Raw genomic sequence first — 15472 nt, forward strand, 5'->3', positions numbered from 1 at the left:
AATTTGAACAATTGGTGATCGATGAAGGCTACGTTGCTCAGCAAGTTTTTAATTGTGACGAGACTGGCCTTTTGTGGAAAAAGATGCCTCGCCGTACCTTCATCACAGTAGAAGAGAAAAAAATGCCAGGCCACAAGCCCATGAAGGACCGCCTTACACTTGCCCTTTGTGCCGATGCCAGTGGGGATTGTAAAATCAAGCCCCTACTGGTGTACCACTCCGAAAATCCCAGAGCATTTAAGGCCCACAAAATATTAAAAGAAAAACTTCAGGTGCTATGGAGGGCCAATGCCAAGGCCTGGGTTACCAGACAATTTTTTGTTGAGTGGGTCAATTTGGTTTTTGGCCCTGCTGTTAAGAGGTACCTAGAGGAGAACAATCTCCCCATCAAGTGCCTCCCCATTCTCGATAATGCACCTGCCCACCCGCCAGGCCTCAAAGATGATATCCTGGAGGAGTTCTCATTTATTAAGGTGCTGTACCTCCCATCTAACACCACCTCTATCCTCCAGCCCATGGACCAACAAGTCATTTCGAACTTCAAGAAACTCTACACGAAACACTTGTTCAAGAGGTGTTTCGACATCACTGAAAACACCCAGCTTACCCTTTGTGAGTTTTGGAAGCAGCACTTTGATATTGTTGTTTGCCTCAAGATAATCGTCATGGCTTGGCAGGAGGTGACCAGGCGTACCCTTAATGCGGCTTGGAGAAAGCTGTGGCCCGATGCTGTTGCCCCACGAGATTTTGAGGGGTTCGAGGTGGAGTTGGAGGGTAAAGTTGAGCCTGAAGTTGACGAAATTGTTTCGCTGGGAAAGTGCATGGGGCTTGAGGTGAATGACGAGGACATCGACGAGTTGATTCAGGAGCACCACGAGGAGCTTCCAACAGAGGAGCTGAGGGAGTTGGAGGCGATGCAACACACGGCAGTGCAGGAGGAGTTCAGTAAAGATGAAGAGGAGGCAGCCATTATTCCGACAGCCCGAATAAAAGACATTTTAGGAAAATTCTATGAAGTTTCGGAATTTGTTGAAAACAATCACCCAGAAAAATTGTTCACTAGTCGGGCTATCGCTCACTATGATGATGTTTGCCTTGCACATTTAAGAAAGATTGTTAAAAGCCGACAAAAGCAAACGACCTTGGATCGGTTCTTTACAAAACGTCAGGCAAAAACCACTGCTGAGATTGAACCTGAACCGAAGAAGGCAAAAGGTGACAACGATAGCAGTTAAAACAAGAGAAAAATTAAATGCAAAAAAGAAAGAAAGAAAAAAAAAATTATTCTTTACATTATGTACAACTCTCATTTTATGTTTATTGTGCAGTAATTTAATTCTAACATGTATTTGTTGCAGGTTTTGATGCATTTTTGTAATTTATAAAAACTTTATGTTCGATTTCTAAGGGGCTTGGAACCGATTAGGGCATTTATAGGGTAAAAAGCGTTTCTACTGACGAAGTTTTCACGTTACGAAATTATTTCCAGAATGAATTAATTTCGTAAGTAGAGGTACCACTGTACATACATACATACATATACCAAAGGCTTTTTCCCCCTTACACAGGGGGTAGCCAAAAAGAAAAAGGCATAGAAATCACTCCCACCCATTTCATTTCCCATATATTCCACTCCCCTCCACCCTCCTTCCTATCTTGGCACCTCCTGGATGACGGATCATCCCTACATCCTGTCCACTGCCCTGGGTCAGAAGCAGTGTCGCAAGACACAGCACATCCACAGCAAGGCCGCTTCATAAATTCGGCGACTCCCCCCTCTCCGTCCCCTCATGCAGAAAAGAAGACAGGGAGAAATCCCTTCGGGCTGCCTCAAAGGCTGGTGAGGTTATCTAAAGTTTGCTTAAAAGAGGGTAGAGTGCCGGAGGACTGGATGAGTGCCTGTATAGTTCCGCTTTACAAAGGAAAGGGGGACAAGTGTGAGTGTAGTAGTTACAGAGGGATCAGCTTCTGAGTGTAGTTGGGAAGGCTTATGGGAGGGTCTTGATTGAGAGGATTAGGAGAGGAACAGAGGGAGTAATTGGTGAGGAACAGTGTGGGTTTAGGACAGGTAGGGGATGTGTAGATCAGATTTTTGTGGTAAGACAGATATGTGAGAAAGCTATAGGAAAAGGTAAGGATGTTTTTTGGGCTTTTATGGATCTGGAAAAGGCTTACGACAGGGTAGACAGGAAGGCACTGTGGGAGGTACTGCAGATATATGGGATAGGAGGAAAGCTGTTAAGAGCAGTCAAGAGTTTTTATGAGAATAGTAGAGCTAGCACCACGCTACTCAGGAGGTGCTAAGATAAGAGGGAGGGTGGAGGGGTGTGGAATGTATTCAGGGATGAAATGGGTGGGAATGATTTTATGCCTTTCCTTTTTGGCTACCTCCCTTGTAAGGGGGAAAAAGCCTTGGTATATGTATGTAGTAGAGCTTGCGTTAGGATTAGAAATGGAGAGAGTGAATGGTTTGAGGTAAAGGTGGGACTTCGTCAGGGATGTGTTATGTCACCCTGGCTGTTCAATCTTTACATGGATGGGGTGGTGCGAGAGGTGAATGCAAGGGTAGTGGGTCAGGGGTTGGAGATGATTAAAGAAAATGGAGAAAAGAGGGAGGTGAGCCAGCTGTTGTTTGTTGACGACACTGCACTTGTAGCAGGATCAGAGGAGGGATTGAGGAAGTTAGTGACAGAGTTTGAGAAGGTGTGTGAAAGAAGGAAGCTGAAGATAAATGTGGGCAAAAGTAAGGTGATGAGATGTACAAGGGGAGAGAGTGACAGTAGGCTGGAAGTGAGCATTAAGGGCAAAAAACTGGAGGAAGTGGATAGTTTTAGATACTTGGGTGCGAATGTGACAGGAAAGGAAGGAGTGGGAGTGGAGGTAGAATGTAGATTGAGAGAAGCGAGTAAATGCCTTGGTGGTTTAAAAAGTGTAATGAGAAATAGACATCTGGGAATGGATGCTAAGAGGAGGTTATATGAAGGAGTGATTGTGCCAACAGCAATGTACGGGGCAGAAACATGGAACATGAGAGAGGAAGAGAGAAGGAGTTGAATGTGTTTGAGATGAAATGTCTGAGAAGTATGATTGGGGTTACTAGGCTAGATAGAGTGAGAAATGAGGAGGTGAGGAGGAGAACAGGGGTGGAAAGGGAGCTGGGAGATAGGGTTGATGAAAGAGTATTAGGATGGTTTGGACACATGGAAAGAATGAGTGAAGAAAGATTAGTAAAAGAAGTGTGGAAGGTAGAGGTGGAAGGAGTGAATATGAGGGGGCGTCCTAGGATGAGATGGATGGGGTGAAAGGGGCTTTACAAAAGAGAGGAATGTCTGTGGAGGAAGGACGGGAGAGGACAGAAGATAGGGGTGAATGGAGAAAATCCCAAATATCAACTTCAAAGAACTTGTGCCCTCAATAACCAAATACTTATTATCCATCATACTCTTCATTACACCCAGCAGACATTGACTCACTTCCTTTATTTTGTAACTGAGTACTGTATGGTTTTGGACTGGAGAACATGATGGCCAAGAAGACAATGAATGTGAGATGCAACAAAATACAGACTCGAGTCCACTTGAGTCAAAGCGTAATAGAATTAAGAACATAAGTCTTAACCCCACAGTTAAAATCAAAACCTATACCTCATAGAATGGGTAGTGGTTGATATGTTGGGAGCACTTAGGATCCATTCCCAAATGTCTATTTCTAATCACACTTTTTAATCCCCCAAGGCATATTTCTAAGTCACATAACAACTAATGCCCTGCAGTTGTAAAATATTACTACATTAAAATTATTCAAGCAGGTCTGAAAGTACATACATACATACATACATATACCAAGGCTTTTTCCCCCTTCCAAGGGAGGTAGCCAAAAAGGGAAAGGCATAAAAACACTCCCACCCATTTCATCCCTAAATACACTCCACACCCCTCCCACCCTCCCTCTCATCTGAGCACCTCCTGGATGACGGGTCATCCCTGCACCCTGCCCACTGAAAGTAAAACTACAAATGAATTTAGTAATCCATTGACACAAGCATACCTCTGCAATACTTTTGGTTGACTCGAGGAAATGGTGTGCACGCTGTGATTTCTGTGCTTCTTCAAAACAGTTGCTGACATTCAGAAGAGTCTGTAGAGTTGCGAGTGCTGCTGTCGTTTCTCTCCACCGTTTCACCACTTCACCAACCTCTCCAACACTGCTTTCAACACCTGTTAAATCCTGAAAACAATGCAACCTGTCATTATCACATGTACATTTGAACAAAATATACATACATCTAACAAGAGGCCTTTTCTCCCTTATAATGGGAGTGGCCAAGTCAAAGCACCCACACATCTGACACATAATTCAAATCCATTTGTACACTTAACTAGTTGTTGTCCTTCCCATCTTAGCATCGTGTGGATGAAGGATCATCCCTATCCTCTTCCACACTACTCAGGTCAATGGTCATGCAGCAAAACACACAAATTCCACAGTTGGGCCTGGCAGCCTGAGTTGGTTTACTCCCACAGCCTATCTACTGTACCTATATACCAAGAGCTTTTCCTCATTATAAGTACATCTCATTACCTTACTTTTACCCACATTTATTTTCAACTTTCTTCTTTTGCACACCCTCCCAAACTATCACTAATTTCCTAAATCCTTTCTCTGATCCTGCTACATGCACAGTGTCATCAGCAAACAACTGGCTTATCTCCCACTTTTCTCCATTTTCTTTAACCATCTCCATCCTTGACCCATTACCCTTGCATTTACCTATCGCACCACCTCATCCATGTATAAATTAAACATCCAAGGTGAAATAACATATCCCTGGTGAAGTCCCACCTTTACCTCAAACCATTCACTCTCTCCATTTCAGACTCTAACGCAAGCTACTACTATTAAGCAAATAAAAAAGTAGTCTGATTTTCGAACACTCAGCCAGGGAAGGGGTCAAATGGAGGTACAATAAAGAGGGTCAAGTGTTTTATAAACAATCATAACATTACCAAGATGCATTGTGGGTCTTGTTATGATGGAAAAGGAAATCAATAAAATAACAACAGGTCCACTCCAAATGTACATACCTCATGTTCCATTTCATACTCCAAGGCAGACATTTCATTCAGCACGTTAGTTAATTTGTCAGCAAGCCTATTTGTGTCCTGGAATCCTGGAGTGAACTTTGTATACCTCAACTCTAAGTTGTGGCAGACATTTATCTGAACATTTTCAGCTTTTGTCAGGAGATCCGTTGCATCGCCCATAGACCATGCACCACTTGTGACTCCCATATTGCCTTTTGTATTGCTCTTGGAGCCTGCAATTACAAGAAACTTAAAGACCTTTTCCCACCATTTCATTTGGTGCTGTAGCTACACAGAAGAAAAAACAATTTACTCACCCAAAATCATGTCTCTAATATATATATATGAAAGGCTACATTGGAGGTTGCAGATCATTTGAAATATGTGGTCATGATGATAAATGAAAAAATGGAATAAGAAACAAACAATGAAATAAGAAAGTTCTGTAAGGTAGGATTAATGTAATCTCTATTACAAGAGAAACACATATCTGTCAGTTATATTAACATAAGCATCCTATTCCCAGTCTTCATCTCAAATTCCCTCCATCCACTTCTGTTTTCCATATTCTTTTATCTAGGCTCTCCTAATTCTTTCCATATACCCAAACCATCTCAAAGAATGTTGAGATGGTTCAAGTATATGGAAAGAACAAGTGAGAAAAGACTAGTAAAACAGTGTAGAGCATAAGTAGATGGAGTGAACTTGGAAGAAAGATCAAGAATAACATGGATGGATGCAAAAGGAATACATGTCATGGAAGGAAGAGAGTGCAAAAGATCAGGGTGAATGGAGTGTGTTTGTAAATTTATGAAGAGATGACAGCCCAAATGGACAGTCTTATTGTCCATTTTAATCTTTTTAGTAGTAAAGGGGGAGGAGTTGTCATAATGTTGTGGTAGGATCAAACCAACTTTAGCAGCCAGTCCCTGTTGTGGAAATGCTGATTCTTCCTGCAGGGAAAAGGTAACCCTTCATCCATGAGGTGCCAAAATGGGAGGGGTAGAGAATGGGTGTCAAGAAGATGTATGTTTCACCTTGGTCACCCTGCTCATAAGGAAGTAGCCAAGTTAAAAGTAAAGAGCTGGTGGTAGAAATGAGGGTGTGGAGACTAATTAAAGGAAAGGTAAAGCATGACAGTAAGGAATAATGACAAAAGGGTAGAACCTATACTTATATTCATCAAAGTGAGCCAGCCAAGATGGTAGAACCAAGTGCACAGATGAAAACAAAATATATGTGAAGTACTGTACTACAAATGGACTCCAGCTGGCAAAAGACCCACTGGAAGACTCTGAGAGTGATGAAAAGACCCAATACATGAAGCTTGGAGCATGTGGAGGAAATGGAGCTATGTGCAGAGATGAAAAAGGATGACATCTTCAAGGTACCACAACTAAGAAGGGAGACCCTCCTAAGTGTATAGTGGTACGCGAGATGGTCCTCTCCCCACTTATAAGAAGTGTGTTCAACTCAAAACACTTCCACATACACAAAACCCATTCAACCATCCCTGCTTGCTAAGAAAGTGTTGGGCTATGTCACATAAGGTACTACGTGTTTTTGTGTGGTGGTGGCACCTGGAAAGTTGGGAGTCTGTTGCCAGGCTGATTCTATGTTTGTGATTGATGATGATGATTTGGTTTAATGTCACAAAACTCCCCTTTAAGGTTAGGCTGGTGCCCATTACAGAGGACTTTGCAGCACGGAACTTAATGAACCATGCCCTTGAGTCAACTCACCAGTGGCAGGGTTTGAACCACCATAATCTTGACCTCTGTTGCAAGTAGTTATGCTCTAACATGATCTGCCAGCAAGCATCTGCTATGTTAGTGACATTTTAATACAAGGTGGTGACGTGATCATAGGCTTAGCAGTGGCGGTGAAGGATCCATAATATCCTATGATTAGTGATAACTGACTTCCTTGGGTAAATATAGCTACCAGGTCAAAACAAAATTCATAAGTCAGTTATATTAGTAAAAACGGCAATAGACAAAACTGAATCAACACCTTACCTACAGCAGCGAGCACATCACGTACAATATTCGACATGATTTACAAAGAAGACCTTTACCTGAAACAAGAAAATAAAATCATAAGTAAGTACAGGGTCCTACTGCAGATATGAGACAAAACAATCACAATTATAGATACAAGTCAAGTAAATCGGGCCTGATCTATCAAGTCCATACGGATGGAATTAATGACACTGACGATACTGCCAAATCTTTTCTTGATATTTACCCTAACTACATGACAGACATTTGTGTTTCATTGCAAAACATCCTTTCATCTTATCATTTCCAATTGTAGATATGTTTCACTGAATTTCCTGTTACACCCACTCCTAATTCTGCAAACACCACAATCCTCCATGTAATAACTTTCTAATTACATAATCACTTGTTGCACCTTTCATATTTGTTAAACAGTAAGCTATCACAAATACCACTATTCCCCTCCTTTTATCATACAGTACATAAGAAAAAAAATAAATAAATAAATAAATAATTGAAATGAAATGTCTCAGAAGTATGGTAGGTAGGGATTAGTAGGTTGGATAGGGTGAGAAATGAGGTGAGGAGAGCAGGAGTGGAAAAGGAGATGACAGATTGGGTTAATGAAAGAGTATTGAGATGGTTTAGACATATGGAAAGAATGAGTGAACAAAGATTAGTAAAAGAGGTGTGGAAGGCAGAGGTAAAGGGAGTGAATTTGAGGGAATTATCAAGGATGAGATAGGAATGAGTGGACAGTGATTGTATATAGATGATAGTTATGAAAGGAAAGAGGGGCTGATAGATGGGGGTACGGGGTGCTTATGTGTGAATGATATTTTGATGAAGCATGGTAATTCTCCCTGTCTTCTCTTTTTCTGTATGAGGGGACAGAGAGGGGGGATCGTTGATTAAGTGAAGCAGCCTTGCTGTGAATGTACTGTGCTGTGCTGCATTTATTCTGGCCCAGAGCAGTGGGCAGGATACAGGGATGACCCATCATCCATGATGAGCTAAGATGAGGAGGAATGGGTGGTGGAGGGGAGTGGAATGGGTGGGAGTGGGTACGTGCATTTGACTTGGCTACCTCCCTTATAAGGAGGAAAAAGCTTATGGTATACATAGTTGGGAAGCAGTGGTAATACCATGCCATGAATAACATTGTCATTGTATTCTGGAGTATGACACACCTATATGTTGGTGGGTGAAGTCTCGTGTAGTGTGATGGGTAGTGAGGGCTTTGTTAGGTCATGTGTATGTGAACACTGGTTCAAGTAACACGCAAACACAGTTTTAATTTTTTTGCATCATAAGATCTATTTTTTCTAAGGAATAGTTAGGTTAGGAGCTATTGGACAACATACATTTCATGTTAAACATCCACGCTTGCATGTTTCTGGAATTTTACCTGGAGGTTTTGGTGTTGTATTTAAGGCTGAAATGAGATCAGAATGAAAAGAGGACTTTATATAGGAATAAAAAATGAGGAAACACACCTTAGATGGCAAGATGGGTTAAAAAGAATACGTGCACAGTGAAACGTAATTACAAAATCAAGGTTGCCAGACAAGCAAGATCTAACCTAAAAGGCTTCTTACATCTCTACAGAACAAAAAATAAGGAAAGGATAGGCCCAATTAAAAATGACGAAAATGTCATGATAGAATCGGAAGAAAAAATGAGTGAGGAGTTCAACAAAAATTTTCTCTCAGTGTTTACTAAGGAGAGGTTAGATAAGGTACCTGACTGCAATCCGATTTTCAGTGGTGATGAAGAAAGTTGACTATCTAATATCAGCATTAGTAAGGTAGTAGTCAAACAGATTGAAAAACTTAAAGCTACAAAATCCCCAGGTCCAGACGAAATTTTTCTGAGAGTGCTTACAGAGTGTAAATTTGAAATCTGTGACCAATTAACAGAAATATTTACTAAATCAGTAGACACTGGTTTTGTGCCTATAGGTTGGGAGCAGGCAAATGTTCCTGTTTTCAAAAAGGGTTATAAACTGTCTATATGCAACTACAGGCCAATCAGTCTGACATTAGTTAGGTAAAATGCTTGAATCAATATGGTTAATAAACTCAAGAGATCACATCGAGAGACATAATTTGATTCATGACTTACAGCATGGTTTCTCCAAAGGTAAGTCAATGTGACTAATCTACCTTTTTACACTAATGTATATAAGGCATCAGATAACAATAATAGTTACTATGTTATTTACCTTAACTTAGGCAAAGTGTTTGACAAGGTGCCCCACCAGAGACTACCAAATAAAACCAAAGCCCATGGCATAGGAAGAAAAGAATTTAAATGGATTAGAGCTTGGATCAGTGACAGAAAACAGTGGGTCACCATAAATGGGGTAAAATCCAAATTGGGGAGTGTTTCTAGTGGAGTTCCCCAGGGCTCAGTTTTGGGTCCCTTATTGTTCATTATGTACATAAACAATTTGGACAATGGCATTAATAGTGATATTAGCAAGTTTCCAGACGACAGCTCTCATACGCCAGACACATCATTGGAAATGGGGGGAACAAGTTAGTCAAGCTCATTTTTAAGAACTATTTGAAAGACAAATAAATTACCGGCCCAAGTAACTTTGATCTTACTTGCAAAAGTTAAACTTAAACCTAGAGGGTCTTAAAATGTTAAAAAACCTCAAACCTCAAAGCCAGGATAAACAATATTGACACAGACATATGGAAGGCCAAACTGGCAAGTAAACCCTCCTTATCGCACTACAGGCAACGGAAATCAGAAATAAAAACAAGAAAAAAAATTATGAAAATAACCCAGACTGCCATCCTATTCCATCCCTGGAGTAACACATTGAAACTTAATTGGAGAAACTGACACACAAACCAAGACACAAGGTGCCCCTTATGCAGGCAGAGCAAAGAAAACCTTGAGCATTTCTTAGAGTACAATAAGTTATCATCGATCAGAACCTGAAACAATCTGCTCCAACAAACCTACCCAGAAAACAAAGATGTGAATCTCAAGAAACTATTAATGTTTGATACTAAAGCAGAAAACCTAGAAGAGAACTGACAAACAATATATAACCTCTGGAAACACAGAGCAACCAAAGTCTGAAATTAAATGAAGTAAAACCCAAGACGGACTAGGGTGTGCTGAAGCCAAGGCATTCACCCCACCACTACTACTACTAGAATAGAACACCTAATTAGGTCAGGAGACAATGCTAAGATTCTGCAGGATGATTTTAACAAATTGTTCACATGGTCAGTGAAATGGTAAACAGACTTCAATATTTCAAATGCAAAATATTTTAAGATGCATTGCATTCATTTCCAGCTATGATGAATGCCAACCATTTCTTGTCATTGATATCCACTTCTGTTCCTATGATTATTTTTTATTTTGATAGCATATATATATAAGGACAGTAGCTAAATATTTGCTTATATTTATTGCCACTATTACTATTCTGTTAGGTGGTGCTTCATTCACACCATACCAGACAATACAAAATCACTTAATGGAGTAGCCTGTAAACAAATCTTGTGGTTGTTGCCAATTACCAAGGAACCATTGGCTTCCTGCAGGAGACCTGGAGCAACAAATTGACTGATCTATGGTACTTACATGTTCTGTATGCAGTAAAGTAAAAATTTACAATATACCTAACATAGCCTTACATGTCTATAAATCTCATGAGCATATTTCAAATAAAGGATGTACAGTAGTCTTAACATAAGCTGCAGCATAGGAATTGGAAAAGAAAAACCTAATTGTGAAACTTCTGTCAAATACCAAAAATGCGTTTTTTTGTTAAGAATGGCAAGGAATCTTGGAGTGCAGTGGTGCCATCTGCAAACACATAATGATCCTCCAACCCTCTTACGTCAAACACGGCAAAATTAAATTTACAACTCCTGAAATTAATCACCTACAATGAAATAATTGCAGAACCTCATTATTTTGTCAAAATGAGAGCTCTTTCTGGTATTATTTTAGTTGTGCACACCTATGCAATATAGTGAAAATTAAATATTAATTTTGTAAATTATGATACATGAATGCAATGTGCAATTTTCTTGGCAGAAATAAAAAACAAAAAACCTTACTACAAGCAAATTTACTATCGAATAAAGCCGCTAGGATACAGTCCAGATGCCATGCCAGTTCAGTCACTATCAGACGATAGCTCTCACGTTGTGAACCAGGTGTTCTCCAACTCCAGATGTTAATAAGTGCTGCTACAAAGACAATAGAGGTTCCTTGAACTTTATGAGAGAACACGGGGTCCTGCCATTGTCTGTTAATTGTCTGAGGTACAATAATAATCAGGCCGTCAGCATCTGTGACGATGACGATGACCCGGATGATCTTTAGAATTTGAGGTATCGAATTACTAAACATTGGTTAGGTTATGTAGGTTAGCTTAGAGTCTAACCATTTGACTAATTTATCATCCTTTCATTTCTTCAACCTTGGCATATATCAAAACAAGCACAGCATATCATTCAACTGCCGCGACTTAATTTGTTAGAAAATAGGCATTAGCAACTTTTTTGTTATTGATTTCCGCCAAGAAAATCATATATAACGTTGATCTATTATAATTTACAAAACTAATAATTTTCTACTGCTATATCATGTAGGTGTGCACAACTAAAATTTTACCCATTTTCCTCGTATAAGTACATGAATATCAGAGGTCCTGTGCATTAATAAATTTGCTCCCCCATCCATGAATCACATCCCCCTTATGGCACAATTTCTAAGCGATCATTAACATTTCATTGAGTTCTCTTGATTTGATCTGAGTGTCTGGGTTTGGCCTATCCCTGTTCTCCCTTGACATGTTTACGTGTATGCATATTATGTACCATTAGATGATTAGGAGCCCCAATCATAGAGACTTTCAAAATCTTGAAAGGTATGGATAAGTTTGGGGGCGAAGAATATTTACAGTTGGTTACCAGAGACTGCTCCCCAGAAACAAGAGGTCATAGGCTATCCTCAAGTTCATGAAACCTTGCCATCGTACAGTAAAGAGGAATAAGTTTTTTAATTGAAGGGTAGTGAATAAGCAGAACAGCCTCACTGAAAATGTGATTACTAGCACAAGTGTTAAAAAAAAACAGATATGACCAGTTTGAGACTAACACAGTCGAGAAGAGGCATCCCTTATGAGCTTTAAGCTCTCTTGCCTATTATACTTTCACTAAGGTAAGGTAAGACAAGTAAACCTAGCGGGTAAACCCCTCCTATAGAAGGCTATACCTAACAAAGCTAAATAAATTTCGTTTGTGATAGACATCATACAGATGACTTCTCAAGTTGTCCAAGCATATTTGGAAACACTTGATTAATTTGTAAAAGAATTCTATGCTGCCCTGAGTATCCACCAAAACAAATTCAGAAAAAAAATATCTAAGTTGGAAAAGAATGACACAAATCAACATTAACTACTAGTGTTACCACATCCAAGGGTGTAGTTCTTCCAATTTTATTAACTTTCTATGCAAGGCAATAATGACATAACTGTCCACCAGCCACACAGGTGGTAATTAAGGAGTTCTTCGTTAAATACAAGCGAAGTAAAAACTGCAATAATTTCCACTAAACTTCTAACAAATACGAAGAAATGAGCAAGTAAAGCAAATGAATAATTGATTGTATAGGCTGAACAGTTTGTAGGCTCCTTAAGACAGACACCATGACTTGGTATATAAATTATAATGTACACAAATCTATCCATCGAAATTAGTATTGATATTCACCCTCCTGTCTGTTGTTGTTGACAGTCACAATGGGTTAGATTTTGTTAGTCACACATGAAAAAAATATTTGATACTAGAACGAAACTCTCTCTGTGTACAGATATACGTCTTGGAGTCATATATTTCAAATCAATCGTTATTCTTTCCAATAATTACATACCAAATATATTCAAAACAATAGTGCCACAATCCACTTCATCCATTCAACTTTGTGCAACAAAGTGTTGCTAAGGCAGCGATATAGAAAACAAACTTAGCGTAACCTTTGACGTATATATTCACACTTTCACTTAACAATGTGATACCTTTATGGCTTAATTGTTCATATAAATAGATTTTACCTCAAAAATGTGTCCTTGACTCTGTTGGCGTAAGATGAAATCAGCCTCTACTTGCCCCCAATCGTACACTGGTCAACGGTCAAAAACCTCGCTGTCTTCTGAGCACTTTAACTGTTCCCTGGCGGTGCTAATCTCCCGCCACACTCCATTTTATAACAAATAGGCTAAAATGCGCTAGACTCATAGTTTTATCTCATCTTAAGTATAAATATATTTATTTACAAACATCATTGTCAAAAACTACACACAAAGTGTAACAAAATAGAGACAAAATGAATCACCATTTCCAAAGATACCGAGCTAGAGGAAACAAACGCACTCATGTGGGAAAATCTCTATTCTTCGAAATATCTACTTCTGGCAATTTTCTCGTTCCTTAAGAATCAACTATTTCTCTGGATGTAATTTTGAGTTTAATAATCATGTCTTCTTGGTCTTGCAATAAATTACTACGTTAAGTCATTTCTCAAGAAAAACATCAAACCAGTCAACCCAGAGAAATTACTAACGTAGTAGTAGTGTGGTGATGCGCCGCTGGTCAAAACCAGAATGGCCGTCACACAACTTTGAACTTGAAAATTTGGGAATATGATATCCAAGGGATTTTATGGAGAACCCGTTTGTAGGGTGATTCAGTGTATGAGTGTGTGTGGTTTGCCACACCCAACTCGAGCTAGGCCTTTATACTCGCTGTAGTTCGCAAGTATAGTTCCCAAAGACGTCCAGGCCAGCCAGCCGGTAGCCAATCAGAAACTCGGGAAAGCACCCCAGGTTCCCACCAGCCTCCTTTATAAGGACGGCGCCTAGCCGAAATGACCAACGCAGACAACTATTCCTATGGATAGATTGGATTTACGTGTGTTCTACCAGAACGTCCGTCACTGGGCCCCACAAAGGACCAGCACCTTGTTAGAGATTGCCAGACACGGTCCTGATGTCATTTGTTTGACTTCGATGGGTGATCCAGCTGCCGACTCTCTTCCCAAGATTCAAGGCTTCAACACTTGGAGTCGGGGTCTTGCTTTGCACTCGGGCGTCTGTATTTTAGCCAGGAAGTCCCTCCAGGCAACTATACTTGATCAATTTCATTATGAGCAGATGCTCGCGATCAAGTTAAGCACCACTCGCGGTCCCATCCTCCTCTGTACCCTCTACCGCCCTCCCCGTATCCCCTTCCTCCCCTTTGTTGACATTGCCAAGGTGATGTCATACAAAGTCCCAACCTTCTTCATTGGCGACTTCAACTGCAGTCATGCTGCCTGGAGCCCTGGAACGCACAACAGCAGCTCAGTGAGTCGGCAACTACACTCTCTTACTATACTTCACCGGCTGAAGTTCCTAGGTCCGGACTTTCCCACATTCATAGGTCATGGATTGCAGGGTAAGCCCGACCTGGTGTTCTCCAACAGCCGAGCTTTCTTCCTCAACTCCACTATCTCACCCGGTGCCCCCACCCTCTCAGACCACATACCCTTATTAATCCTTCGCATCTCCACCTCACCCATCCTTATCCCCAGTGAGCCTCGGTTACGTTACAGTCAGGCCGACTGGGAAGGCTTCAAAAACACTCTCACGACATACACCAGCACAAACATGGACAACACTCCACAAGCGGCGATAGAGCAGAAATGGCTCTCACTTACAAAGTTTGTCAAAAACGCTGTAAAAAAGCACATTCCTAGAACAAAGCACCGAAAGATTGCCACGTTCACCGCTTCTATGCGCACTAACAGACTACGCATTACACTACAGAACAGATTTACAGATCTATTACAAGCACCCCTAGAGGCCCGTGTCGCCATCCTACGAGACATGCACTGGCTACAGAGTAGCCTGAGGAAGTCCCTCTACATCGATTCACATCGAGAGGAGGAGCAACTGATGGCCTCGCTCTCCGGCGCCTGTGAGACGGACCCTTCCAAGTTCTGGAGGACCCTCAAACGTCAGCTGGAGGAGTGCTCTGTGCCTCCACCCAAGGTCATCAACCATCTTAACCACTCTGCACACTCCCCCCAACACCAAGCTGACCTTCTGGCGTCAGCATGGAGTGAGGTCTTTAAACCCCATCCTGTGCAAGGACCACATTGCTTTAGCACCTTGCACAGTGTTAACTCCTTCATGAACAGATGTAGTGACCTCATTCCCGACGAGACTGTTGATCTCTCTCAGTTAGATGAAGATGATCCCCTTATCTGCCCCATCGTTTTGGAGGAGGTAAAGGGGGTTATCTCGGCATTAAAACTAAAATCCCCTGGCCCCTCAGGCATCGATGCACACATACTCAAACGTAT

General features: G+C 40.9%; 1 protein-coding gene across 5 annotated transcripts in view; it reads right to left on the reverse strand.

The window, feature by feature from the left end:
• The window catches only part of Zw10 (Zeste-white 10 kinetochore protein), a 35479-nt gene extending 22168 nt beyond the window's left edge, over nt 1-13311 (reverse strand). For 2 of the 5 annotated variants that reach the window (XM_076197885.1, XM_076197882.1), the window contains exons 1-4: nt 13001-13065; nt 7103-7161; nt 5085-5317; nt 4048-4227 (exon numbers count right to left, since the gene is read on the reverse strand). In XM_076197885.1, the coding sequence (XP_076054000.1) occupies nt 4048-4227; nt 5085-5317; nt 7103-7139 (450 nt within the window). In that variant the 5' untranslated portion in view covers nt 7140-7161; nt 13001-13065. Of the gene's footprint in view, nt 1-4047; nt 4228-5084; nt 5318-7102; nt 7162-12840; nt 12877-13000; nt 13066-13181 lie in introns of those variants that run through there. The other 3 variants (XM_076197884.1, XM_076197883.1, XM_076197886.1) reach the window with 3 other exon arrangements.
• Between the last annotated feature and the right edge of the window lie 2161 nt (nt 13312-15472).

This window comes from Oratosquilla oratoria, chromosome 14 (genome assembly GCF_046742065.1).
Source record: "Oratosquilla oratoria isolate Oo_2021 chromosome 14, ASM4674206v1, whole genome shotgun sequence".
NCBI lineage: Eukaryota > Metazoa > Arthropoda > Malacostraca > Stomatopoda > Squillidae > Oratosquilla > Oratosquilla oratoria.